This window comes from Artemia franciscana, chromosome 6 (assembly GCF_032884065.1).
Source record: "Artemia franciscana chromosome 6, ASM3288406v1, whole genome shotgun sequence".
Taxonomy (NCBI): domain Eukaryota; kingdom Metazoa; phylum Arthropoda; class Branchiopoda; order Anostraca; family Artemiidae; genus Artemia; species Artemia franciscana.
Window position 1 is genome coordinate 15985895 of NC_088868.1, and position 26396 is coordinate 16012290.

Here is a 26396-nt window from a genome sequence, read left to right on the forward strand (position 1 = left end):
GCAGAGAGATCAGGATGAAACTGGATGGGAAGAATGCAAACCTGTCTAAGATACGTGACTGACATAACCAGACCGAATCTGCTCTCTTTGGTGGAGTTTGGGGGGGGGGGGTAATTTTGAAAATTGAGGTATTTGTAACTTACGAAAGGGTGACCAGATCTTAATTAAATTTGATATTTAGAAGGGTCTTGTGCTTTAAAACTCTAATTTGAAATTCTGACCAGATCCTGTGACATTGGGGGGAGTTGGAGGGGGAAACCGGAATTCTTGGATAACGTGAAAATTGGGGTATTTTTTATCTTACGAATAGGTGATCGGATCTTAACGAAATTTGATATTTAGAAGGAATTCATGTCTCAGAGGTCTTATTTCAAATCCCGACCAGATCTTTTGACATTGGGGGAAGTTGGATGGGGAAATCTTGGAAAACACTTGGAGTGGAGGAATCGGGATGAAGCTTGGTGGATAGAATAAGAAAATGTCCTTGATACGTGATTGACTCAACCGTACTGGATTCGCTCTCTTTGGGGGAGTTGGGGGGAGGGGTTCAGTGATTTTGCGAGTTTGGTGCTTCTGGACGTGCTAGGACGATGAAAATTGGTAGGCGTGTCAGGGAGCTGCACAAATTGACTTGATAAAGTCGTTTTCCCAGATTTGACCATCTGGGGGGCTGAAGGGAGAGGAAAAATTAGAAAAAATGAGATATTTATAACTTACGAGTGGGTGATTAGATCTGAATGAATCTTGATATTTAGAAGGGCACCGTGACTCAGAGCTCTTATTTTAAATCCTGACCGGCATTAAGCCTCTGATTTTCCTTTTAAATCAATGTATTGCTTCTTAGAATTGTGTTAGAGCTCACATCATATGAGCTTTTGGCTCTTAGCTCTTCTTGCCTCGTCACAAGTGCCATATGAGCTCTTAGCGCTTGTTTGGTTTTGTTTTTTCCTTAATCATATTATTTTGTTCTCGCTGAAGAAGAGAGGCGGTTGCTCTCTCGAAAAATTCGCTTTGTGTGTTTTCTTCGGGTATTTTCATTTGGTCTTTAAAAACCCCTATTTTGACCGTTTTCTTTCTTTACGTTGCTTTTCGAGTTTAATTTAAAAAAAAGGTTTTTCGATGATAAGTAAACATGTTAAAAACCAAAACAGGCAGAAACAAAGTCATACAGTAATTCAAATTTTAAATGAATAAATATTATAATGAATTCATAGATGAAAGCCAACTCAAACTGACATTATACTGAACAATCACATCAAATATGAAAATAGAGGATAATGCTAGGAATAAACAGATGAATCCTAAGAAGATCTGAAATATAAATGAATAACCATGTACCTAAAAACGAACAGAAACTATACATGCAAGACTGGGACCCCTTCTCCCTAAACCTTCTAAGGGCCTGAGGTGCCAGAATAGGTTTGAAACTTAATGTTAAGAAGACTAATTCACTAAGGCTAGGAATAAGTAGAGATGAAAAGGTGACTTTGGGCAATGAAAAAATTGATTAGGTGGGCAGCTTCACTTACGTCGATAGTACTAATAGTAAAGACGGTTGATGCAGTGAAGATATGGAAAGTAGAATGGCCAAAGCTCAGGGTGTTTTTTTTTTATAGTTAATATAATTTTGGAAGAATAAGAAGAAAAGTCTGCAAACCATGATTAGAATATTGTAGGTACAGTGATGAAAATGGTCAAATGTGGCTCTGAAGCATGGGCGCTCCGAAAATCGAATGAAGATTTTCTAGATATTTTACAGAGAAATTGCTTGCGGATTGTTCTGGGTAACTGGCTGACTGTCCGTATTTCAAACAGTAGGCTGTACGAAAAAATGTTCAATCCCGCTTTCTAGGGCCATAATGAAAGAAAGCTTGAGATGGCTAGGGCACATTCTGCGGATGAAGGATGACAGATTGCCGAAGATTGTCCTTTTCTGCCAACCGTCTAGGGCTAAACGGAAAGCACATCGTCCTCGTTTGGGGTAAAGAAAGTCTTAAAGGAAATGAGAATTTCCTTTTCGTTTGTTAGTAAAGAAAGACTTAAAGGAAATGGGAATTTCCTGGGAGGTTGTAAAGAGAGAGGCTTTGAATAGATATGGGTGGAAAAAAAGTTTGCGTAGTTGTGTTGGCCTCAGGTGGCTTAGTACTCCAGTGAGTTGGTAGTAGCATTATTAGTAGAAGAAAAAAAAACATTTTTGAAACTATTTCTATTTTGTCGATATAACATAGAAAAGTAAAAACTTCTAAAACATACATGATTTATTATCATTATAATGTAAGCAATCAATCAATTTTTGAGTGACAATTTAGAGGGGACCCGTGCGCCCAAATAATTTTTTTTTTTTTACATTAGAGCTCATTTTGTCCCGTTTGAACCCGTGGACCCGTGGTTCCCGTGGTTTGGACCCGCGGTTTGAAGCTCCACGCTATTCAGAAAAAAAGTATCTTTCAAAAAGTTACTTGACCACCTGACTTTCAGGTAAAACTTTTCAGCCAATTTAAAAAAGTAATTTCTAGCTCCTATTTTTGAAGACCTCCCAATGTTTTGTTTATTCATGAAGGCTCTCTTGGCACCTGAACCAACGGGCCTAATTTTCAAGCTCCTCAGATGGATTAATGATATAGGTTTTTAGCTGATCTCAATAACTTTTGCGTCGTCCCTAGGCCCTACTTTCAGTGGGGAGACCGTACCTCCAACCTTTTTTTATGTTCATCTTCTTTCAGCAAGGCGGATTTACCACTGCAAATTTCAAACTATGCAATATTTAGGGGCCAACCATTAAATTCCAACCATTAAAACCATTCTAACCATTAAAACCTTTCTCCTTTTAAACATATGTTTCCCCTTAGCCAAGACAACAATTTTGAGTTGTAAGCCATTAGGATAAAACCATTTTGGGCCCCACTTAGGGAAGCTTGTGTCCCGTTTGATGCGAGATTTTTGCCTCTTAGAGCCCCAAATTATGTGGGTGGTTTTTTCATAGAAAGGTATAGCCAACGTCTTTTTTCCTCCTAAGTATTCCCCCCAACTTTTTATTTCCAGTGTGCCGTTAATAGTGCACTAGAATCTGGGAAGAATCTTAACGATAACACAGAATAAACTATTCAGGTTAAACTTCAGGTTAAAAAAGTGTTTCAGTTAAATCTCGAACTTCTCCATATAAATCCACACTCCCCTACTTCAAATAAGAGGGTGAAGGATTAAACAGCGTAGTTTGATTAATTAAAATCAATTTTAGAGTAATGACTTCGATTCTGTAATTCGAAGCAAAGAAACTCTAGCCAATCTCTTACTATGAACCGTTGAGGGTAATCTATTTTTGCCTAGTGCTTTTTTAGATGATGGTATTTGTCTTTTTGCTTCATGCCAAGAAAAACACAAGGAGGTTTTGCAAACTTTGGTCCGTTGATAATTCCCTGTTCGTAAACTTAATACCTATTATGCGTAATTTGAGAGTTAATGGTTGCTCAAGGAACATTAATACAATATTTCCGGTTCGTTATGCGATGTTTCTGAAAGCTTTTATATTTCTCTTAAATATTTCAATGCTTTTTTAGGCATGCCAGAATTTGTGGCTCCAGAAATAGCCAATGGCGAAGGCGTAGGAACTCCAGCTGATATCTGGTCCGTTGGTGTGATTACGTACCTTCTCCTCAGCGGTATCTCACCATTCAGAGGTGGCAACGATCGTGAGACTCTGTCCAATGTCCAAAAGGGTCAGATTAACTTTGACGTCGACGCTTTTTCTTCAGTTTCTTGTGAAGCTAAGGACTTTATTGCCAAGCTTTTAGTCTTTCAAGGGGCAGGGAGACTTAATGTTTGAGATGCCTTGGAACATCCTTGGCTTAAGACTGCGGATCGTGAAATGAACGATTCAGTCCCAATTCCTACGGATAGGTTAAAATCTTACTATTTGCGTCTGAAAGGTAAGCTTTTTCTAATGCTAGACTGTAATGGTACCTAAAGAAGTTTTCTATTGGTGGGAAAGCTTGTACAAATTTTAAAGAAGGAGTAAATGTTTGAGAAGTTCTTGATCTGTGAGAAAAACTTTGAGCTGTTTATTTTTCAAATTGATATTATTTGTAGTGATACCAACTTTTAACTTGAAATAAGTACAAAATAAAATAAACACTAACAAAATAATCAAAATTTGTACTGAGCCTACATCCTAAGGTCGTATCCAGGCATTGGAGGTGGGTGGGCTGGGATAAAATTGAAAACGTAGTGATTGTTTTTTTTTTTTTGAAACAAGATTGAATGGGAAATTGAATAGTGTATTTTTTTTGCTACTGTATTAGATTCAGTTTTACATCGAACTACTACATATTTTAGTTTTATGCCATGTCATAGTACAATTGGGATCATTGCGTAGTCGTGAATTATCTTGTTTTTAATTTATTTTTCTTAATTATGTCTTTTTTGTTGTTATTTTTCCAATCTTATTTGGCCAGTTTACAGGCAAGGAAATTCACGTGCCTGCGTAGCACAGTACATGCAATGTCGGTCTTCAAAAACTGAGCGAAGCCTAAACTCGTCGTTTTGAATCCCATCAGAGGCAAATTCTTCTTTTTCTTTGGTGTATTCTTTGTTACCACTTATACCGTAATGTGTTGTATAATACCACACAATCTTGAAGTAAAAACCACACAATTTTCTCGTTATACCACATACCGCAATAATAACATGAAGTGGCTTTCATCACCGCGTTTATACCGAGTATTCTTACCGTACAGTAAAAGGGGCAAATGTTTGCTTTCAAATTTTAATGATAGATGGCAGTCAGGCGGAATAGTGGAAATCAAACTAATAAGCATCATGAGTCTTGTGAATTCTTACGACTTTGACATAGTGGTCAATCGGCTCCATATTCGCTCAATTAAATATCATGCAGGAGGCTTCATGTTTCAAAACATTTTGAAAATTATACAAATTTTTTTTTCAATACTAATGTCAAATATCATTGCTTAGTGCCTTTTCAGTGTTTTGAAGTAAGTTAGTGGCAAAATTGTCTCATTTGAATAACTATTTTATAAATATTCAAATGTGGCCTAGCTAAACAGTAATACTAGCCGCAGCAAAATGGAGCTAGAACAGCGACTAATTCAGTGGGTCCGAAAAATAAAGACCAATGCTATTTCGAATTACTGCGTTGCTTAGGTTCAAACTGCTTTTTATAGGTGCTTTTTTATAGGCCAATATAGGCTCTGGCAAATTTCCATGATTTGCCAAATCTCTATGATTTTGTTTGTGTATAGCTGTTCCCCGGTTTAAAATACCGTCTGTCTGACTTTAGGTCTATTGTTATCAGAACGATAAAGTGTATTATATTACTGGTAATTAAAATTTTAAAATGGTGATTAGCTGAACTAAAATTACATTAGCTTCGTGAACAGTTAAAGACAGATAGGTCTACAAGCACGATTGACATATGGTATGGCAAAAAAATTAAATAGCCCAGAAAATGAGGGTAATTTTCTTCAGCCAACAGAAAAAAAGATGCGAAAATGACAGAACCAGATATTTCGTCAGGGACTTCTGCTCGTCTAGTCTTCTGTGCTAAAAAAAAAAGAAAGAAATATAACCTTTTGAATTAGCTTTAACTGAGTAGAAGAAAGGCTGATTCACACAAACCGAAGAAACAAGCCAGATTAAGTGAAAGACTATTCACCAGTTACGTTGTGCAAGAACTCTCTGCTTAATGATTGACTTAGGTTGTCTACTGAGTTAATTTTCGTAAAAAGTGTGGTAACCTAATATTAAACTTGACAAAAATGTTATTTTAATCCTTTAGTTTTAAGTCGTTGTAAAATTGGGTTTATAGGATTAAATCTTTATTTAAGCAAGGTCGCTATATATGGATTTTTTTATTTCAAATGCCTTCCCAAAAGAACATGGGAAGCCATTTGGTTCAAATGTTGAAGTTGCCTCATCAACTGCATGATTTAGATTTTCAACAATATGGAGGGTCAAAGCAGAATCAATATCCTCATTTTTATTTCAAATTTCATGTCTCAGAGAAATCTTGTATTTATGCCATCTTATCTCCACTAGCCAGCGTTTACCCCCTCCCCCTCCCTCCGGAATACTCCCCGTCCCTCACAGAAAATTCCCCTATTTTCCCCTTGGATAATTCTGGATTTCAGTAGAAGGGAAAGTGAAATTTCTATTCTCCTGTTGAAGCCAGGGGCAATCATATTGCCTTACCTATAGTAAAGACACGTAAGGGATTAATGTATTGATATTTGTTCATTTATTTTTTTCCAGAGGCCCTTCATGTAGAAGGGGTGGTCTAATAAGCTATGGAGGGATTTCAGTCAATTGGAAATCAAATGTTCCAATGCCCTTTTCTAAGATTTAGAAACCAGTTCTAAGATTATTTTCAACCTATTACTAGTGAATAAGTTGTTACTGACTACAGTGTCTAAAAGAAATTCGTATTCTAGTTTAATGGCCCTTGCGTTTCAGCAGTTGTTTTGAAAGAATCTTCAGGTAAATAAAGAATCAGTTCTAATGGAGATATGATGGGAGGATGGAGGTAGAAATTGACATGTAATCCTCATGGCAGTATCCAGGACTTTCGCTTGGAGGGGGGGGGGGGCTTTGTAACAGACACGGTCACCTAAATCAGAATCTAAGTCTAAAGGAGAGGAGCTAGATTTGCAAGCAAATCCTGTTGAAGACAGTCTTAATGACTGTGACAGTGACTAAATGTTCTGCTATTATGAGCCAATGCTTTGTTATTCAAAGTTATCAAAGTTTTACAAACTTCTTTTTTACTTGTATTCGGTTCTTTTATAATTCATGTATATGACATGAGGAATGTGACTGAATACAGCTATTTTAAATAAGCAAGGCTGTGATGGTATTTATTTGCTAGTTTTGGTTTTGTTTTTCATCAGGGATCGTATTGAACCGAAGGTGCTAGAAGGTTGGGAGAGGGCTCATTCAAATGGAAATAAAAGTCTTAGTGCTCTTTTTAAGTCATCAAAAGATTGGAGGGCCACTAGCTTCTTCCCACAACAAAATTTTTAATCAAAATTTTGCTACAGTCGTTTGGTTCATCATAGTTGTATGGTCAAATAATGTGTCTAGAGATGAAGTGGCCTCCACAGACTCTTTGAAAAGGGATGCATGTTATGAAATGTGCTCAATCTTTGGAGACAGCTTTTGTTAAAGGGATATATAAACACATTTTTTGGTATGGGGAAAGGAGATTTTCTATAAGGGGGCATTTTCCGCTAGGGGAATTTCCCGTGAGGAGGGAGGTTTCTATGGGGTGAGCTTTTCAGGGAAATTTTACAACGAGGAAGTTTGCGAGAATGTCATAACAAAATTCGTTCTATTCACCTTACTATTCTCATGCGACTCAATTTTTCATGTGGAGATATTCCGGGAGGATTGCTTGCGGGAAATTTTCAGCGTGGTTGGTATTGTCTATTTTTTCCACGGGGAAGGAATTTTCCACTGGACTTATGGACTGCTATGGGGAAATTCCCAAAAATTCTTCGTGGAGGAATATTGCAAAGGAAAAACTTCCCATTGTGGGGGGGGGGGTCTCAAAAACAATATCCACGAAGAGGGATTTCCGGCATAATTTGAAAACAGTCAGAATTTAAATAAAACATTTTTTCAAATGACAGTAGGCTAAGGATAACTTTCTAGGCAGAATTGTCCGATAAAATTTTCCAGGAGGAATTTTCAGAGAGAATAGAATTGTGCGGGGGGAATTTTCCAATTTACGCGGAAGCAACTGTCCACGGAGGAATTTTCCGTGAAGAAATTTTCCATGTAAGTGTAGGTGGATATCCCAGAATTATTTGAAAAACGATCAAAAATTACATAAAAACTATTTTTTCAACTAAAAGTAAGGAGTAACATTGAAACTTAAAGAGAAAAGAAATATATCGGTATATGAGAGGGGCTGCCACCTTTTCAATACCTTACTTTTTACGATAAACTTCGATTTTTTTGTCCAATTTCTTAAAAACGAGAACCGTTTATACGCAAGAACCATTTAAATGAAACAAGAAGCTTTTTTGAAGTATTAAAAAACTTTAGCATGAAGAGTGAAGGATTGAGGAGGGGGTAGCCCGACTCATATACGGAATAATCTCTGTTGGTTTCAAGTTTTGATGTTGCTCTTTAATTTAAGTTTTAAAAAACCCTTTTTTGTTTGATTGATGTCATATTTTGCTCAAGTTTATAATTTGCTTTAATTAAAGAGTGACGGGTAGTAATAATAGTGAACAATCTAATGCTCTCTCGAGAGTTAAATGAAAGAATATCAGAAACTTTAATGCTCTTTCAATTAATAAATTAGAAAAAGGTTTTACGACTGAAAGTAAGGAGCGGCATTAAAATATATAAGTGAAGAGAAATTATTCCGTACATGACGGGATTTGCTCCTTCCTCAGTCCCTTGATCTTTACATTAAGATTTGTAGCAGTCATTGGGGCTTGTGTTACAGCAGTCATTCTTAAAGCATTGGGACAAAAGAGTCAAACTCTAGCGAAAACAAGAAGGGACTGAGGAGTGGAAACCCCCTCATATACGACATAAATTCTTTTCGTTTTAAATTTTAATGTCTTAGTTTAAAGATCCTTACTTTCAGTTGAAAACTGAATTTTTTTATGTTTAGTTTTTGGTCGTTTTCGACCTTTGGCATAGTTACCCAACGTTTCGAGTGTGTTGGGCAAAACAGCTTGACGTGTAAGGGGGGCTCGTTGCCCTCCACTATTTTTGAGCAATATAATTTTTAATCCCCATGTCATTTCAAAAAAGTGGGTAATAACGGAAGAAACATGATAACCTGATTAATAGATAGGCATAGTATATTATAAAGCAAGAAATTCATTGGGTACTTGTGTATTATTCAGTACTCACTCGAGAAGAGAAATTAGGTTAATCATATGAAATATATCAAAAATAATGAAAATACCATAGTTCAGTAACAAAATTTGGGAAGTTACAGCAAAAAATTATGGTAGGGGAGGGCGCACAGAACGCGTTATATTAAATACTTAACCTAACAAGACCTAACCCAGCCAAAATTTCATCTCTATACATTAAACATTTAATAAAAAATATACCTACAACGTAGATTTCAACTGAGCCTAAGCTAATTTTTTTGAATACTGACTGGTATAAACCACTCATTTGTCTGATCTGTAGATCCGAATTCTCGAGTTTGTACGGAACAATATACAAGTACCCTTCATTGTTTTAGTGTTTTTGTTAGTTTCTACATATCTTAGTTTCTTTGTTTAGTTTCTGTAATGGGACGATCGAGGAGAGGAGATTACCTTTGCGAATAAATTGACTATTATATTTGGGAAGAGAACACAAAGGGAATCGAGGAGCTGGGAATCGAGGTATTTAGGCCTTGGGGGTTGGGGAGTCTGGGACACAATTGCGGTGGTACTGGTTACTGTATTTAGAAGGGGCGTTAAATGAGTAATAAAATGGGTAAATTTCTTTTTTTCTACGGTGTCTAATTTCTCTCTTTAGCGAGATGGTATTATCGCTTGCTTCGAAGTCTCCAAATGAACACACTGGGAAATTCCTAAAGCTACTTTTAAACATTCTGAAATAATTTCTAATATCCATTTTCAAGGTATATCACTGAAATTTACACCCTCCCCTCCATACCCTAAATGTAAGGGTATTTCTAATATCCATACCCTAATTGTAAAATATGAACCCCGAATTGCGTATATACAAAAAATTTCCCATACGTGACTCATTTCTTCGAATTGATTCATTGGGAAACAAGCAATTAAACAGTAAATTAAGTGTATGGAAATTTCATTTCGTATATACTACTCAGGGTATGTGTTTCACCATTAAGGTGAGGGGGGGTTCGCCAAGGAATTACCGCTTTCGGTCCTATTAATATACAATATTTATATATACATGCCTGCGTAGCGCAGTGGATAGCGCGTCGGACTTCTAATCCGAAAGCCGCGGGTTCGACTCCCGCCGTAGGTAATATTTTGCTTTCGTTGTGATTTCCAACACTATATTCCTCTTTCATGTGGGATTTCATTGAGCCCATGTTCGCCGCTTAAAGAACGAATCCGTTGATTTTTGAATTTAACAAAAGAGGGAATAGTTGTGGGAAAAGTGGAAGTCATGGCCAATTGTAGAAAAAAGCCAAGACAGATTGTTGAATTAAGTGGGCAGCCCAGTCAAGGGTTAATTTTATCCGTTTGATTGCCGTTGTTACTGTCTGCCATTTATGCTACACCTTTCCGTGCATGTGTGTCCCTTCACAAATGCCAAACTAGAGTTGTACCTGTTGGAGGTTCTCGCTTGGGAAACACACGCAGGTTGACTACGGGTTAAATTACTTGAAAATTTTCCCTCTCATGGCTATCACTCGACAACGCTGAACTAGAGTCAACCCTCTCATACTAATTCACGGTGGGTTGGGTTCCAACCTGTTGGAGGTTCTCTTTCAGGTTAATTCACGATCGCAGAAAGGGGGAAGCAGCATATTGACAAATGGAAATAACGAGTCCAATTCAAGGCCTACAAGGGCCTCCTGCAATCTGCCTCGACTCTTATGCAAGTGAACTTGCATTTATAAGCCAAGGAATTTGGGCGAGAAACAAAAATTTCAACTGTCTGTAATTGACTACAAAACGTCGACTAGACATGGGCTAGATGGGAACCCCAAATGAGAATGAGTATATTGTTGGTATGTGTGAAGCGGATGGTTACTACCACTTGAGCAATGGTCTAACCATTGACGGCTTTAAGGATTCGTGCTCTAAGCGCGGCAAACATAGGCTCAATGAAATACCCTATGAAAGAGGTATATGGTGTTGATATGTGCCTATAGCAATGGCCTAGCGCTAGAACAACGGGTCTAACTAGCCTCGGCTTGAAGGCATCCGTACCTCAAGCGGTGAACATGGGCAAAAGAAAGGAACTACATTGTTGGTATATGTTTAGCAATTGATTGCCGCTAAGGAAACAGTCTAACCATTCAACGGCTTTAAGCATCCGTACTCTAAGCGGTGGGCATAAGCTAGATGGGATGACTGTCTGATATTTATTAGCGAAAGAGAGCGAGAGAGAAGCTTGAATGCTCTACAGTGGACATGGGCTGGATGGGAACCCCAAAGGAAAATGACTATATGGGTTGGTCAAACCATTGACGGCTGTAAGGATTCGTTCTTTAAGCGGCGAACATGGGCTCAATGAAATCCCACATGAAAGAGGAATATAGTGTTGGTTATTCGTTGTGATTATTCACTTTAAGTTCCAAGTGTGCAACAAATCTATTGTTGTCCAAATTGGTGGAAGTTTTCAATTTTACTTTAATTAGAAAGCATTGGAATAATAAAACAATTTCATGGCAAAGGGCAAGTAAGGAGTGGCTTGTGCTTAAAGTAACTAAGACACTAAAAAAGGAGTTATATAATAATGTGTTTCTAAAATTCGGACTTTTATAGGATTCTAAAGATGGAAAATTCATTGAGTTTAAAGCTAGCCACCAAAAGTTACGTGCCTGGGATATATTTACCTGATTTTCTGAAAAGCGAAAAAACATCCCTAAAAAGGCAAGTAATCATAATGAAAACTAGACCTCCGTTGCCTGTGCAACGGGAAGTGTTGCAGCAACTGTGCCCTGTTCCTTGGGGCACAGTTGCGGAGCAACACGTGCAACTGTGCCCTACGGGACACAGTTGCGGAGCAACAGTCTCCATTATGTCCTTCAGAGGACATTTTTCTAATGCGGCTTCGATTGTTATCTTGAAGCATCTTTGATATGGTTTATTTCGAGCTCCTACTAAACTGAGTTTGGTAAAATGTTTAGCTGGTCCAGAAATAAACGAGAAACATCAATAAAAGTTCTATATGAGTTCATAATTATTTTATCTCTAAAACGTTTACTTCCGAAACTAGGGCCGTCTTAACTTGACGCCAATTCGAAGTATTATGTTTCGAGACGCACATTTCGGGAATTATTTCCGGGAAATCTGAAAGAGATACGGAAATAACGTCTTATGGTTTTCTGCTTAACTTTTGATGGTCTAAGCTAGGAAAATATAAAACAAACCAAATTCACCAAAAAATTTAAATTGCCCCGTGGGCATGACAAAACTTCCAAATAGAAAAACCCACAGAAGGAATTTTATTTCGGAGAAACTATTGTAAGCTCCAGTTGTTAGGAGATCGAGACCTGTCGAACCGCGTTGGAAAAAAAATTCTAGCTGGTCCAGAACAGAAGTTACCTCTAGAACGTCGAAACTTTGGAAATTATTTCTTAGAGAACGAAGCAACTTGGTATATAGAACACTTCACTTCTTCTTGCACACTTTTCATAGCACTACTCGATAAAATATAAGAAACATCAAAATCGAAAATTTGAGAAAATTCCAAAAAAAATTGGAACGAGATGGACTTTTTCGGAATTATTTCCGGGAAATCTCTAAGAGCTATGGAATTTTGTGCTCCGGTTCTCGAAGAGACAAATGAAAGTTCTACATGAGTTCAGCATAACTGTATTTCTAACAAGTTTATTTCCGAAGCTAGGGTCGTCTTAACTTGACGCCAAACATCGAACGCAGAGTTTCTAAGAAAAAAACGGTTTTATTTTTTTTTTTATGGAAAACTGTTAGAAATTTTAGGAACTTCTCTGGAACTTTTTTACTCTGTTTCACGTTTCCCTTCCATCTGAAAAATCTCAAATTTTTAACTCTTACCACTTCGGAGCTACAGGTCGCTGATCACGGTAAAAAAAGAAAAAAAAAAGAAAAAAAAACTACGAAAGCAGTAGTGTTGCTCCACAACACAATTACACCATCAAATACATTCTATCAGAACCCCTTATTTCAGAGGTTTCGAGGCCTAGTTTATAGCCATTTTTAGATAGTGATTAAATAAAATAAAAAACAAGTTTTTTTTTTATTTTAAATAAAACTTGAAACGAACAGAAATTATTCCGCATATGCAAGGGGTTGTCCCCTTCTCAACGCCTTGTTCTTTACGCTAAAATTTGACTCCTTCTCCTAACTCTACTTTTTAAAACTGATACGCTGAATCTAATGGTGTGATTTTCGTTAAGATTCTATGACCTTTAGGGGGTGTTTCTCCCTATTTTTTAAAATAAGGCAAATCTTCTCAGGCTCGTAACTTTTTATGAATAAGACTAAACTTGATGAAACGTATATATTCAAATTAGCATAAAAATGTGCCACAGTAAAGGGGTGATTTCTGCCAATTTTTGCCACAGGCAAAAAATTCACCCCTAAGAGGCTGAAGACGCTATAAAGTAAAAATTATGATGTTACCAATAAATTTAGAATTATAGAAAAGCTATGTTCTATGGTTCTCAGCTTGAGAGGACGTAGTGCCATTTGAAGGCACGTTCATTCCTTATGATACACCTATCTACGCAAAATCAACATTAACATGCACAATGGTATATAGTTATGCAGTATTTATTATCGAGGAGGTTCGATGAATCTTTTATAGGAGGGTGGGGTAGTCTACCTAAAGACTCAAAAAGTGTATTTTTATGCCAAAATTTTCCAGCTTTGCATGAGCTTTGAGATAAACGTTAGAAAGAGGTTGGGGAAGAGATGTGGGGATGAAACTAGTCTCTAATCTTTCCTCATTGTCGGGAGTATTTTTGGATTAAGCCTGTGTATGAATGCTGCGCGTTGATAGCTTCCCTCCTATCATGGAACTGTTTTTATTTTTGTGCAAAAAAAAAAAAATTACGTTTAATTTTTTTTTACCGGCACAAAAGGAAGGGGGTTCATGAGTGCAACCAAGAAATCTCCTAGGGGGAAAGAAATCTACCAGGAGCTTTATTGAAACCAAGATTTAAAAAAGAAAATGTTTTAATGTCTTCCTGATTCCCAGGGGACACTCCCCCTGGCCCTTCTGCTGGTGTCGGCGGGAAAAATCACTTAAAAAATATCTGTTCGAAGAACCAGTGTCCAAATCTTCATATCCGATAATAAATTAGAAACATCTTTTAAGACTTTTAAAAGTTTTTCTAGAAGTATAAAGGGGTATATCAAATAAACAAAATTTCAAATGGGGTTAAGTCCTTTTATTTAGACTGTGAAAACAGGTACAAAATTCAGGACATTTCAATCGCATATACAACAATCGTCATCAGTAGAAATACTAAAGTGTTAAAATGAATGCTAAAGTGTTAAAGTGGTGAAGAACAATACTGAAGTGTTAAATCTCTCAGAGAAATCTATTGAATGACCCGGAAGTTAATGTCTAACTAGATGGCCTAACCAGTATTCGAACGTTTATAAATTTGTCCTAGAAAGGCATTGCAGTCTGAAAAAAGCATACCTAATAGAAGACGTTACGTTGTAAAGAGGTAAAGAAATCTCATAGGAGCATAATTAGTCTGTTTGGAATTTAATTTGTTTCCCTTTTTATGTAACAAAATTTAATTTTAGGACTTATATTTATAAATACCAAATTAATAGCCAGTAAAATCGCTGAGGCAAAATCAAATAATTGGACAAACAACTGCTGCGTCCAAAAAAGTTTTCTCCAAAAATAATTCTCATTCTTCTCCAGGTAACTGTTGCATGTTATTTTCATAACTTAATTGATTATAAATTTCTTCAGGCTTTTTACTTCCTAACATTTTTTTTCCTTGCAAAGAATGGTATTCAAACGCATCCTGTCGTACATGGTTCCGTCGCCGTCCCCTGAGTGGTGCCTTCATCGACCCCTCAAAAATGGTTTACCCTCCCGGTGAGAGCAATACTCCAAGAGGTACACCCGCACGAGAAAATGGAGAAAAAGGGCCAATCAGAGTTGAAGTTAATGGTTATGATAGGCCAGACTATCAAGTAGAAGTCATCTCAAGCGAGAGCCAATATCAGATGGGACCAGATACATTCTTACTTCCTCTTAGAGATCCAGATTTCCCTGCTCGCTTAAGAAGGTAAGATAAGTCATTTGCATTACAGTCACAACCTTATTGTGGAAGGGATGTAGCTTTTAGGACAATTTAAAAGAATTGAAAAAAATCTATAGATTAATAAAATTTAGTGGTTGTGGTTTTGACTTAACGAGTTTGCGCAAACAAATGTATTTTAAAATTACCATATAACCATGCTGTCAAAATGACCACAATATAAAAAAATATTAATAATATTAAACAATAAAAAATGAAAATATATGAACAGAAATTAATTAAAAAAAAAAATCCAAAAATGATCTGAAAAAAGAAAAGAATCATATGAAAGCCTAAGACTTTATCTCTAGAAATTAATTCGTGTAATAACTGATACTTTAAACGACCAAATTAGTATTAATAAATAAATAAATAAATATAATTTATAATGAATTAATAAATAATGAATAAATGAATAAATGATAAATATTATGAATAAATAAATTTTTCATTAAAAACGCATCAAAAATTTGTTTATATTCATTTTTCTTACATTTTTTACGAGTCGGGCAAACTTGTTTTTTTTTTTTTTTTTGGGGGGGGGTCAAACCCTCTCCCCATGGATACGGCCTTGAATGAAGTCCAAGACAGACAGATCATAGTCACAATAGTTACATCAAACATAAAGATGACATATACTGATACAGATTAATTAATAAGTCCTAATATGAGCAAAAATTAAAATGAATAATCAAGTCAAAATTAAAATGGACATATATTACTCTGGTCTTATTTTTCTACAATGCAAAAAATTTAAATATTACAATAAGTTGAAATTTATCCGAATATTTGCTTCTATTTTAGATACATGAAAGTAGCACAGCAAAGAAGCCCCACTTTCACTCTGCGTTTGAACGAACACAATTTTGACAAAAGTTTACCAATTATCAGAGAACGCCGAAGGTTTACTGACATTATGGACGAGGAAATTGATGACGAAAAGAAGAATAGGATTAATCGCTACGTCACTGATCGCTCATTCAGTCCAACCGCCAGACGTTTGAGACACGAGGTTTGTTGAGATTGTTGTGAATTCTTTATAAACCAGTTCGTTGTATAAAATCAAGTTAGGAGCGACTCATGCTAACAGAAACCAAAACTCTTAAGAGCACAAGTTTTGATAACAATATATATGCAAAAAAAAACAACTTTTTATGGTAATACAAGTATGTAAAATTTATTGTGTTTATTGTTACCTATCAAAAGTTACGAATCTCGGGAACTTTGCCGAAATTTTGAAAAAGGGGGAAAATACCCCCAAAAGGACAATTGATTCTGATAAAAAGTATACCGTCACATTAAGTGTATCAGAAAACTCTATTGCAGAGGCCTTAAGCTCCTTTCTATCAAAATGCGAAATTTAAATTATTTTTTTTCGTTAAAGATGTTCTTGGATTGTATTTATTTGTTTGTTTCCTTTTTTCAGGGGTTATCGCAACATACTAAATGGTCCTAGAACTTCTAGTGAGGACTCTGTTGAACAGAAATTGAAAACTATAGTATCCTTTCTAAGGGCAAATGAAATTGTGCTACAGTAAATTCACATTGTGGAGAAGGGTCTTTGTCTAGAAGTGCGTGTGGAGGGGGAGGAGCACCCGAGGCCACAAAAAGTGCATTTTTATGTCAAAATTTTCTAGATCAATCTGAACTTTCAGATATATATAGAAGGATGTTCGGGGAGGGGCAGAAATTAATCTCTACTTACCCTTTATTCCGGGAATAGTCTTTGACTAAATCTTTAACAGGGGTGCTGTGGTTTCAAAACTTCTCTCTTATTGCATAATATTTTTGTGTGTAATACCCAAGGTTACGTTCAAACGAGAGTTCACAAGGCTGGGATCATGAGTGCTGCCAAGAAAATATTCAGGGATGGGTTGCTACACTGAGCTTTGTTATTACCGAGGTTCAAATGGAGTTATTTCTCATTTTCCCATACGATTTTTAATGCCATCTTGATTCCCAAATGGGAGAGGGCAGCTGGTGTCGAGAAATAGATATAAAAATGATTTTTTTGAAGAACTTACCTAAGAACAGGGAAAGAGATGACCCTATAAATCATTTAGACTTTACAGACTTCTCTCCTCCCTATAAATCTTCAGATTGTGTTCTTTTTTATGGGTGATTATTATTATCGAAGGATTGTTATGTGAATGGTAAACTTGACCGTAAAAAAACGGGGGCTGGAGAAGGGAATAGTAGCCTTCCTCACGTTTAAGAGAGTCTTGGATCAAATATTTTATGGCAAAACTATAAGTAAAAGCAATCCTTGTCAATGGAGTCCGAAGCCTCAAAAAAGGAAGTTTGATTGAAATATATGTAACAACAAAATTTGCTATTTATGCTTACCTTAAGTATTCAAAATGTACTGTTTTTAAAGTTTCACATCAAAACTAATGAACTTTTTTTGGGTTGTGGAAAGGAGGACTAAAATCCATAAAAAAAACGGTAAAGTCTTGACGGAAACTATACTGTAAAATTGAAACATTTGTGTTATCAATATTTCTGAAACTGAAATGTTATTTCCGTAGAATATGAAGTATCCAGATGCTTCAAAAAGTGAATATGTGATTTGGGGCACATAATTTTTTATGATTTTATATTTATAAATATTCATATATTATTAGGTGAATATTAAGTTATTGAATGTTTTTTAAAATGAATCTTTATTAGCAATCCCATCTAATAGGCTAGACGGTAGATTCATTTAATATAGACTCACAACTATGAAAACTAACATATCTAAATTTCCAATCAGATACGTATTTTATATTTCCGATAAGAAAAATCCAAGATATATTTTCACTTTTATTTGTTTGTGATAAAAAATAAAAAATAAAACTAAAACAATTTAAATAGATTGCGCAGAAAAAATATGAATTTGAACATAGATTTGGCATCTTGTTTTTCCTGTATTTTTCATGTTTTTGTTACATGATTGTATTAACTGATAGACAGTCTCAATCAGATGTATATCCTAGTCTTGCGAGCTTTTATCTCTGTTAGGGTAATTCTAATTTTTTATGCGTTGCCATTATTTATCAATAAATTCATCCCTACTTGCAGAACAGGTTTGTCTAGAATTATTTGTGAATCGGCTTCATTTTAATTTATTTTTATTTTAATCCTGTTGCTATTTTATTAATATTTACTCAATTCAATAATCTTTGATTCATAATTAATTGATTAATTAGTAATTAGTTATTAATTTTTATTTTTTATATCATACTTTATTGTTATTTAATGTTTTATGTTTTCACTCTATAGTCATCAGTATGGTATGAATTTGCAGGTAGGAACTCGACTAGAGTGTGCAAATCAAGCTGAAGCAATTATTGAAGCAAAAAGACATGGTAAAGTACCCTTCTTCCGTGAAAAACCTAAAACTGTTGCAATTGTTGAAGATAAACCTATTGAGATGTCCTGCTTCGTCGTCGGAGACCCTAAACCTCGTGTTGAATGGTAAGAGCAATCTATATATATAAAAATAAGTTGTCTGTGTGTGTGTGTGTCGAGTGACGTCATGTTTGTGTGTCGACTGACGTCATGTTTGTCGACTGACGTTATTATAAGGATTGAGCTGTATGCGTCATGAAGTTGTTTGTCGACTGACGTCATGTTTGTCAACTGATGAAATTACATACCGGGACACCGGGACACAAATGACGACCGGGACACAGGGAATATAAATGACGACCGGGAACCTCAAAGAGAAATTACAGACTGGGACACCCGGACACAAATCACGACTGGGACACAGGGAATACAAATGACGACCGGGACATAGGGACACAACTACAACGGGGACGCCGGGGGCACAGGTGGGATATATAAAGGACGACCGGGACACAGGGATTGTTCGAATAGAAATTACAGACCGGGACACAAATGACGACCGGGACACAGGGAATATAAATGACGACCGGGACACTCAAAGAGAAATTACAAACTGGGATACCAGGACACAAATGACGACCGGGACACAGGGACACATCATTAGAATAATGAGGTATAGATCTGAATACGGATTGTTTTTCCCATGGACAATTATATGTTGCATGTTCAAGAGTCCGTAAACCTGACAATCTATTTATATGCACAGACAATGGGACAGCGAAGAATGTTGTATATTCGCATGTTTTACGTAGTGAAAACATATATATATATATATATATATATATATATATATATATATATATATATATATATATATATATATATATATATATATATATATATATATATATATATATATATATATATATATATATATCTATATATATATATATATATATATATATATATATATCTATTCACAGGTGGGTCACAGGGACACAACTACAATGGCGCGTAACTAATATGGCGCGTAACGACTTACGCGTGCGAGAGGGCTTGGGGGGCGCGAAGCGCCCCACCAACTAGGTGTTGGGGTGGCGCTTCGCGCCACCCCAACAGCTAGTTAACCATATAAGCTTTTGAAACCATCTTGCCTCTACATATGTTTGCACAAAAGAAAGAAAAAAATCGAAACGCTAATGAATAAAGTTTTGGCCCAGGACTCGGATAAACGTGGGCACTCCCTGACGCAACCTAATGAGCAGATGAAATACAGTTTAAGTATTTTTCGATCTACTAAAACTCTTGGATTTGCAAACCTAATATTCTCACACCTTATCAGTCGGGGACTATGTATCATGAACGATTATTCATTTTGATTTTACTCCTGAAACTTGTTTTTTATTTTTAATTTAATCTTATTATAATTTCTTTTGCTATGAAAATTTAAAGTACAAAAAAGCAGTGTTATAAGGTATAATAGCTAAATAAATTCTGAAAAAAAGGATAGACAAAAGTTAGAAGCAGTTTGATCATTAAATATTGGGATGGTTTCATTCCAAGTCGTCTTATCAGTTTTTCTTTGTTTTTCTTTATGTCAATGTCTACTGGTAGTTACAATATCATATATTTAATAGTTTGAAGATCAGTGACTGACTATTAAGTTTTACTTATGCGAGACTCGACTTTGCATAAGAAATCAGAGGCAAGTGCTAACCTAATATCTGGATATTTCAACTAAAATGTCGGCCTTCCTTGCTCCTCTAAGTCATGCATTATTACACTCAGCAGCCATAGCAGTTATTAGTTGGCTAGGGATTCTAGTAGAGAATAAAAAATCATAATAAATGAGGAGTCAAACACCGGTAATGGTCTACTTAATTAATGATAGACTATAATGAGAGGTAACCTGTTGTAGCACAGTGGATTGATTTTCTTCCTTGGGAATATGGGGCCCAAGGTTCGATCCTTGCCGCAGCAAGGTTGGGCGACAAGCTTGCTACTTGTCCCCGTAAAAAAACACCCAGCAACTGAAACGTCGATTCGACGCCCTATGCGTCAGCAATGGCTCTGGAGGATCTTTATCCTTTTTTTTATAATGAGAGGTTTTACCTTCTCTTGGTTGTATCTAGAGAGGTATCTTCCTAAATCAAAAAGGCTAAGTATGATACGCCAGATTGGGACACATTTTAGTCAGCAATGCATCCTAATCTCACCTGGATAAGAATTTTATGGAAAAATAATTAAAAAGTGACTTGTATTGATTTAATTTCTCTCCCCCTTTTTTTCTGTAATATGCTACTCATTCTTAAAAAAATGTATTTGTTTAAACTTAACTTAATTTCTCTTTTACTTAAATTCCTTTTGCAATAGTAGCTTCAAGTAAAACCCCCAAAAAGAAAACCCAGTTGACCGGCGCATCATGGACTGCTGCAAAAGAGCAAGCGTGCAAGATTGGAAACTGATGCCAGTGTCATCTAGCATTTGCTGTTCCTTGACATTTTTTTTTTCGTGCTTCTCATTGGATTTTTTCAGAAACTAAGATTAGACCCCTATTACTAAAGTTATATTGCCAGTTTAACTAACTACATTAATGTATACCTTGTTATTAGACTTAACAAAAGCAAAGAATTGGCAAATGCAAGATGGCGCTAATGGTTCTTTTACTTCTACACTAGCGCCAGTTTTCGCTATTACAAATTACCCATACTGTTTGGGGTGCTGCACCAGAAGAATGGTACCTTACTGGCCTTCAAACGACTAATTGAATGGTGGATGTGGCACTCTTCGAATGTAAATGGTTGTGTCTAAAAAAAGTGAGGTATCACAAAAATTTTCCGAAAAGTGGCTATTTACTTGCTGGGGGAATCTGAAAATAAATTGTACTTTGTAGAAAATGGAGAGAAAAGTAGTCAACATTCTTTATTATTTCTTGCTCTTTCACTACCAAAAGTAATTCCACCCATTGTATGATATAGTGAAGTTTTTATACTACTTAGCTACACATCGGTAGATATTAAGACATTTTCTTGTTTAAAATCCTCAAAGGAAAATATTTTTTCCAAAATGCTTACATCCCTTATTTTCTAACAGCTCTTCTGTGAAATTATCAAAAGATGAGCTGTACCCTAAGGTGATGGGTGTTATAGAATGTTGATTATATCGTTAGTGTCATTTTGTCTTATTTATTAGTCCCTGGATGTTTTAACTTAGTCCCATTTTGCAGGTACAAAAATGAGGTAATGCTTCTTCCTGGGTCTCGAATTTCTATAAAAGAGGACGACAAAGGGAGGTCCATCCTACGCTTCGAGTCAGCTATGTCTCAAGACGTGGGAATATACAAAGTCGTGGCTCGGAACGATAGTGGACAGGTACGACTAGTGCAATATTCCCTCGTGTATTTTTACCCTAGCCATGCTAGGGGAAATTAATACATATTTTCTAAGCCATCAGTTGATCATTGGTCTTTAGAAAATAACCATAGTTTTGTGTGGAATCCATTTTTTTGGTAATAATTCATTGTTGTCGTAATGCAGTATACTGAATTTCCAACTTTAAATCAACTCTTGTAATGAAATTTTAATTGACTTTTGTTAAGTAAAGAAAATACTAATTTCGATTATGATACAATCATCCAGTTGACACATGCACAATATTATGCTTAGAAAAACAAACATTTATACACAGAGCCAAACACGTTTTTTCTGGCTCGCTTATGGTGCAAAGGCATTCAGAGGAGCATATACACTAGGAAACACGCAGAGAGATAGAGAGAGAGAGAGAGAGAGAGAGAGAGAGAGAGAGAGAGAGAGAGAGAGAGAGAGAGAGAGAGAGAGAGAGAGAGAGAGAGAGAGAGAGAGAGAGAGAGAGAAAGGTACACATGGCAAAACGAAGAACTTTAATAGCTTGGCCAAAGAACACATGTAGTTATTCATAAAATGGAAATACTTGACTCGAGTTGACTTTCGTCTCTTGCCAGGATGTCGTAGAGAACGATGAGGACCAGGAGCCTCGAGGTTGACCTATCACTTGCCATGCTCTTGACTTCTTTGTCTGGGATGTAGGCTTCGGCAAGGAGTTCATTGGCCCTTTACATAAAAATGAACGCAGGCCCAAACCTTAGAAAGAGGATGTAAAACAAGAAAAAGGAGTATTTATGGCCACACTACACCAAATTTATTAGGTGAGGGGAAGGTTATTTAAATATATTTCCATCCAGCCCTGGAAGGATGGCCAAAAAGCAGTATTTTCAAAATCTGTCATCCTTCACAGACAAAATTCAACCTAAATGGTTTAAAATTTTTGTATTTAACTTTGGAACGTGAAAACAAAACACATTTTCGTACAGATTAATGTCTGATATGCAGTCATTTTAAACTTGTACATAAAACTATCCTATATAAAATAAAAAAGATTAAAAAGTTCTTTGGAAAACACGTAGCATATCCCTCCCCCTCCAACAGCCTTGTGAAGTGCCCATGTTGTAGAGACATAATTTTTTAAGGGGGAAAGGGAAGCATAGGATTGCCTGAAGTAAAAAAAAACATACTTTCATGCATAAAGTTTTAAAATTTTCTTGGGAGCTTATTCAGATCAATGCTGAGGGGGATTTACCTCCCTAAACTTGATTAATTTGAAGGAATATATATAGACTAAGCATTGATTCTTAACTGATGACAAATTTCTTACTATTGGCAAAACTTTTTTAATGTGACAAAGTAACATTATTATTTATATTCAGAAACGGAAGGGTGTAGAGTCAAGCATTACCTGAAGATTGGTTTTTAAATGTGCCTGGCACAAACTGCAAGAAAGTAAGATCCTCCTCCACCTTTCGATGGGTGATGAACTACTTAAGATCTGCAATCGGCCACGACAGATTGACATCATTATCCCTGTTCACAGGAAAGGCTGACTCAGGAGATATCCTGCGACGACATCATACACACTTGCGACTGAAAAAAAAAGCAAGAAGGAAGAATTTTTCAATTGTCTTTGAAGATAAAAAGTCCTTTTTACAAAATAATGTATAAAGCGTCCGTGTGTTGCTATCTACTTGGAATAAACTATCTGGAATATCTATCTGGAATAAATTTATTTCTAATGTACATATACACATTGTTATACATAGTAGATAGTACATGTGTTGCATAAACTTATTTCAATACCTTTTGAATACACTTGTTTTATATACTTAAACTAATAAACAGAGACTTAAACTTAGTCTATAGACTTAAGACTTCTAAAGACTTAAATACTTCTATAGACTTAAACTTATTCTAAAGACTTGGGAATAAACTTCTGACTACAAACACATAAACAATATAAAATATATAAACAATATAAAACAAAATAAAAAATTCCTTTTCGGCTTCTTTAATTTACTTTGATTTAAAAAAAGAAAAGCCTAACAACTCGTTTTTTCTTGGGTTTTAGAAATCATTTCAATCCAGCCTTATCCAATAGGAGATTAAGTAGCGAACAGCACAATTTGTAACTAATGACCAATAAACTTTGACTCGTAGACTTTTAACATCGCCAATGGGTTGAACAGAAGGTCAAAAAAACAATGAGGAAGAATTTTTCAATTGGCTTTGAAAATAGTTCCTTTTTACAAAATAATGTATAATGCGTACATGTGCTGCTATCTATCTGAGATAAACTATCTGGAATAAAATTATTTCCAATGTACATGTGTCATTGTTTTACATGTTGTACATGGTAGATGGTACGTTTGTTTCTATCTACCGATGGAAAAAACTAGTTTCCAATACCTTTTCAGCTTGTTGAATTTACTTAATACCCCCAACGTACAAATACTTGATTCTCAAATTATTATCATAAGTGATGATGCTCTGCGAAAAAATAAAAATTTTCATTATTAAGATTATTCTCTTACAGAAAATTGACCATCCCTCTAATGGTATGAATACGGAACGGCAGAACGCTTGGGCCTAGAAGCGTTAAAGCTTTGAATCCAGTCCTGTGTAGAGTATCTCTCCGGAGAAAGATAAAGTTTTCATAAAATTGCTAGGTAAAATCGTGCTTTTCCTAAAATCGCTAAAATTCCTTTAAAATAGTCATAAACTGTTTTTTATTGTTTTAAATATCATTTTGTGTAACTTTATCATGGTCAACAAATTCTAGAGAATCTTCTACCCATCTCTCTTCAACTCTTCCATTACTTACCACCAATTGAGGCATCAATTCTATCTTTAATTGGGAAAACTCCCGAGTTATAATTCCCTCTAAATTTTTTAGTATGCCAATACATTTTTTACTATTGTGCCGGGCCGCATATTACAGATTTTCGGCAATTATATTCATGATGTCCACTTCAAACCTCCTTTACTGATGTTTTAATGCTCTCTCTACTTTTCTTACATTCCTCTTATTCTAATATAACATATCACTCAAATGCTCTTTGCACAAACCCCTCCTTTTTCTACCAATCTTAAAGTGTTTTCCTTAACATTTCTGGCTGCTTTTCTAAGCTTGCTCCTTGAGACACCGTCTACTACTTTACAAACTGTTTTCTTAAAATTATTCCATCCATCTTCCATCGTCCTTATAACCTATCTTATAAAAAGGCTGATCTAAAGTTTTTTCTGAAATCAGTGGGTGTTTCACTCTTATTGGATATGAATCCAACCAATTTATCCATTTTGTTTTTGTATTGCCTCTTTCTTGTGCTCCTATATCCTGTATAAGTTCCTTCTTCAAATTTCAATAGGAAAACCATTCAAACTAAAACGAATACAAAGCATTTTGAAGTTGGACAGAATTAAATTAGGATACCCAAAACCACGCCAACAAATTGTGTTTCTGTTTCTGTGTTCCATTCTGTGTTGCCTCTTTCTTGTGCTCCCATATCCTGTTTCAGTTTCTTCTTCCAAATTTCAATAGGACAACCATTTAAACTAAAATGAATACAAAGCATTTGAAGTTGGACGGAATTGAATTAGGATACCTAAAACTAGGCCAACAAATTTTGTTTTCCCGATTAGATTAAACTTACAGAGCATATTTTAAGGAAATATGGGGACTTAATGAAGTCAAAAGGTATTGAAAAGTAGCTGAATTGATTCGTGACGATCCACATAGGCTCAAATCTATTTTTTCTTGTATAACCCAAAAGCTTTCGGTTCATAATTGAATGAGCCTTTTCCGAAATTTCTACGACAGCTCCTTTCGTATGCAGTGGTCTTGAAAAGAAAAATATTAACCTCGGTACCGATAGCCAATCCTGAGATTTTGCAAGTACATCCTTTTGAAATCGTTGATGCACATAGTGTCTTTGATTTTGTTCTAAATCATCCTCGACATTCCCTAAAAGTTTCAAATTAATACATTTAGCCTTTTTGAATGCCCAGGATCAAACATGTTCCCCTTTCCCAACAATAAAATCTATTTGTAAACAATGGGCAACTTGCAAAGTCTTACGCTCTCGCTGAAGGGGGCTGTTTACGTCACGTCATCTCTATAGGCATAGTTTTCGGACAGTTCGACGCTTGTGAACAGAATGTGCTATTATGATTAATACCTTGCACTCTTTAGTTGCAAATTGAGCAACTAGGACTTCCCAACCTAAGTAAGACTTAGAAGCTTCCATATTTATCCTGAACCCTACTCCCTATCTAATGCACCTAATCCTTCTTGCCTGAGCAAATAAATTCTACATCCCTTAATTTCATGTTTCCTACCCCTTGGGAGATGAGTTTTTGAAATTCCTAGTAAATCCACATCACGCCATCTGAATTCTTTGGTCAAAATGTCAATACGATTGTTATTTCTCGACGTCGTAGCGTGCCAAATTGCATTTTTGTATCTTTCATCTTTAAACAAGTAATAACTATGCATATGTATTTTCTCGAAAATAACCCAATGATCTTTCTGAAAATTGGCGCACAAACATTTTCTGACCTGAAACAAACGATCTAAATTATGTCATAACTTTGGGCATTTTTTTTCCCAGGGTGATCGTATGGAACCTAATGGTTCTATAAGATGACGTCAAGATATCATGCGAAATTCCCCTTAAAAATTGTGTTTTATTCCTTACAAGGCTTTGGAGTTGTAATAATGACAAATTTGTATAAATCAAGATAGCATAGGA

The 26396-nt window shown here is 35.7% G+C and overlaps 1 protein-coding gene and 1 non-coding gene across 2 annotated transcripts in view; both read left to right on the forward strand.

Moving 5' to 3' along the window:
• LOC136028107 (obscurin-like) overlaps positions 1-26396 on the forward strand; it is a 201845-nt gene that overhangs the window by 166023 nt on the left and 9426 nt on the right. The window contains 5 exon segments of the mRNA XM_065705734.1: positions 3558-3926; positions 14650-14935; positions 15752-15959; positions 18237-18406; positions 21507-21651. Coding sequence (XP_065561806.1) covers positions 3558-3926; positions 14650-14935; positions 15752-15959; positions 18237-18406; positions 21507-21651 — 1178 coding nt within the window.
• Trnar-ucu (transfer RNA arginine (anticodon UCU)) lies at positions 9915-9987 on the forward strand. Its single transcript has one exon. It is a non-coding gene; the product is annotated as a tRNA-Arg (tRNA).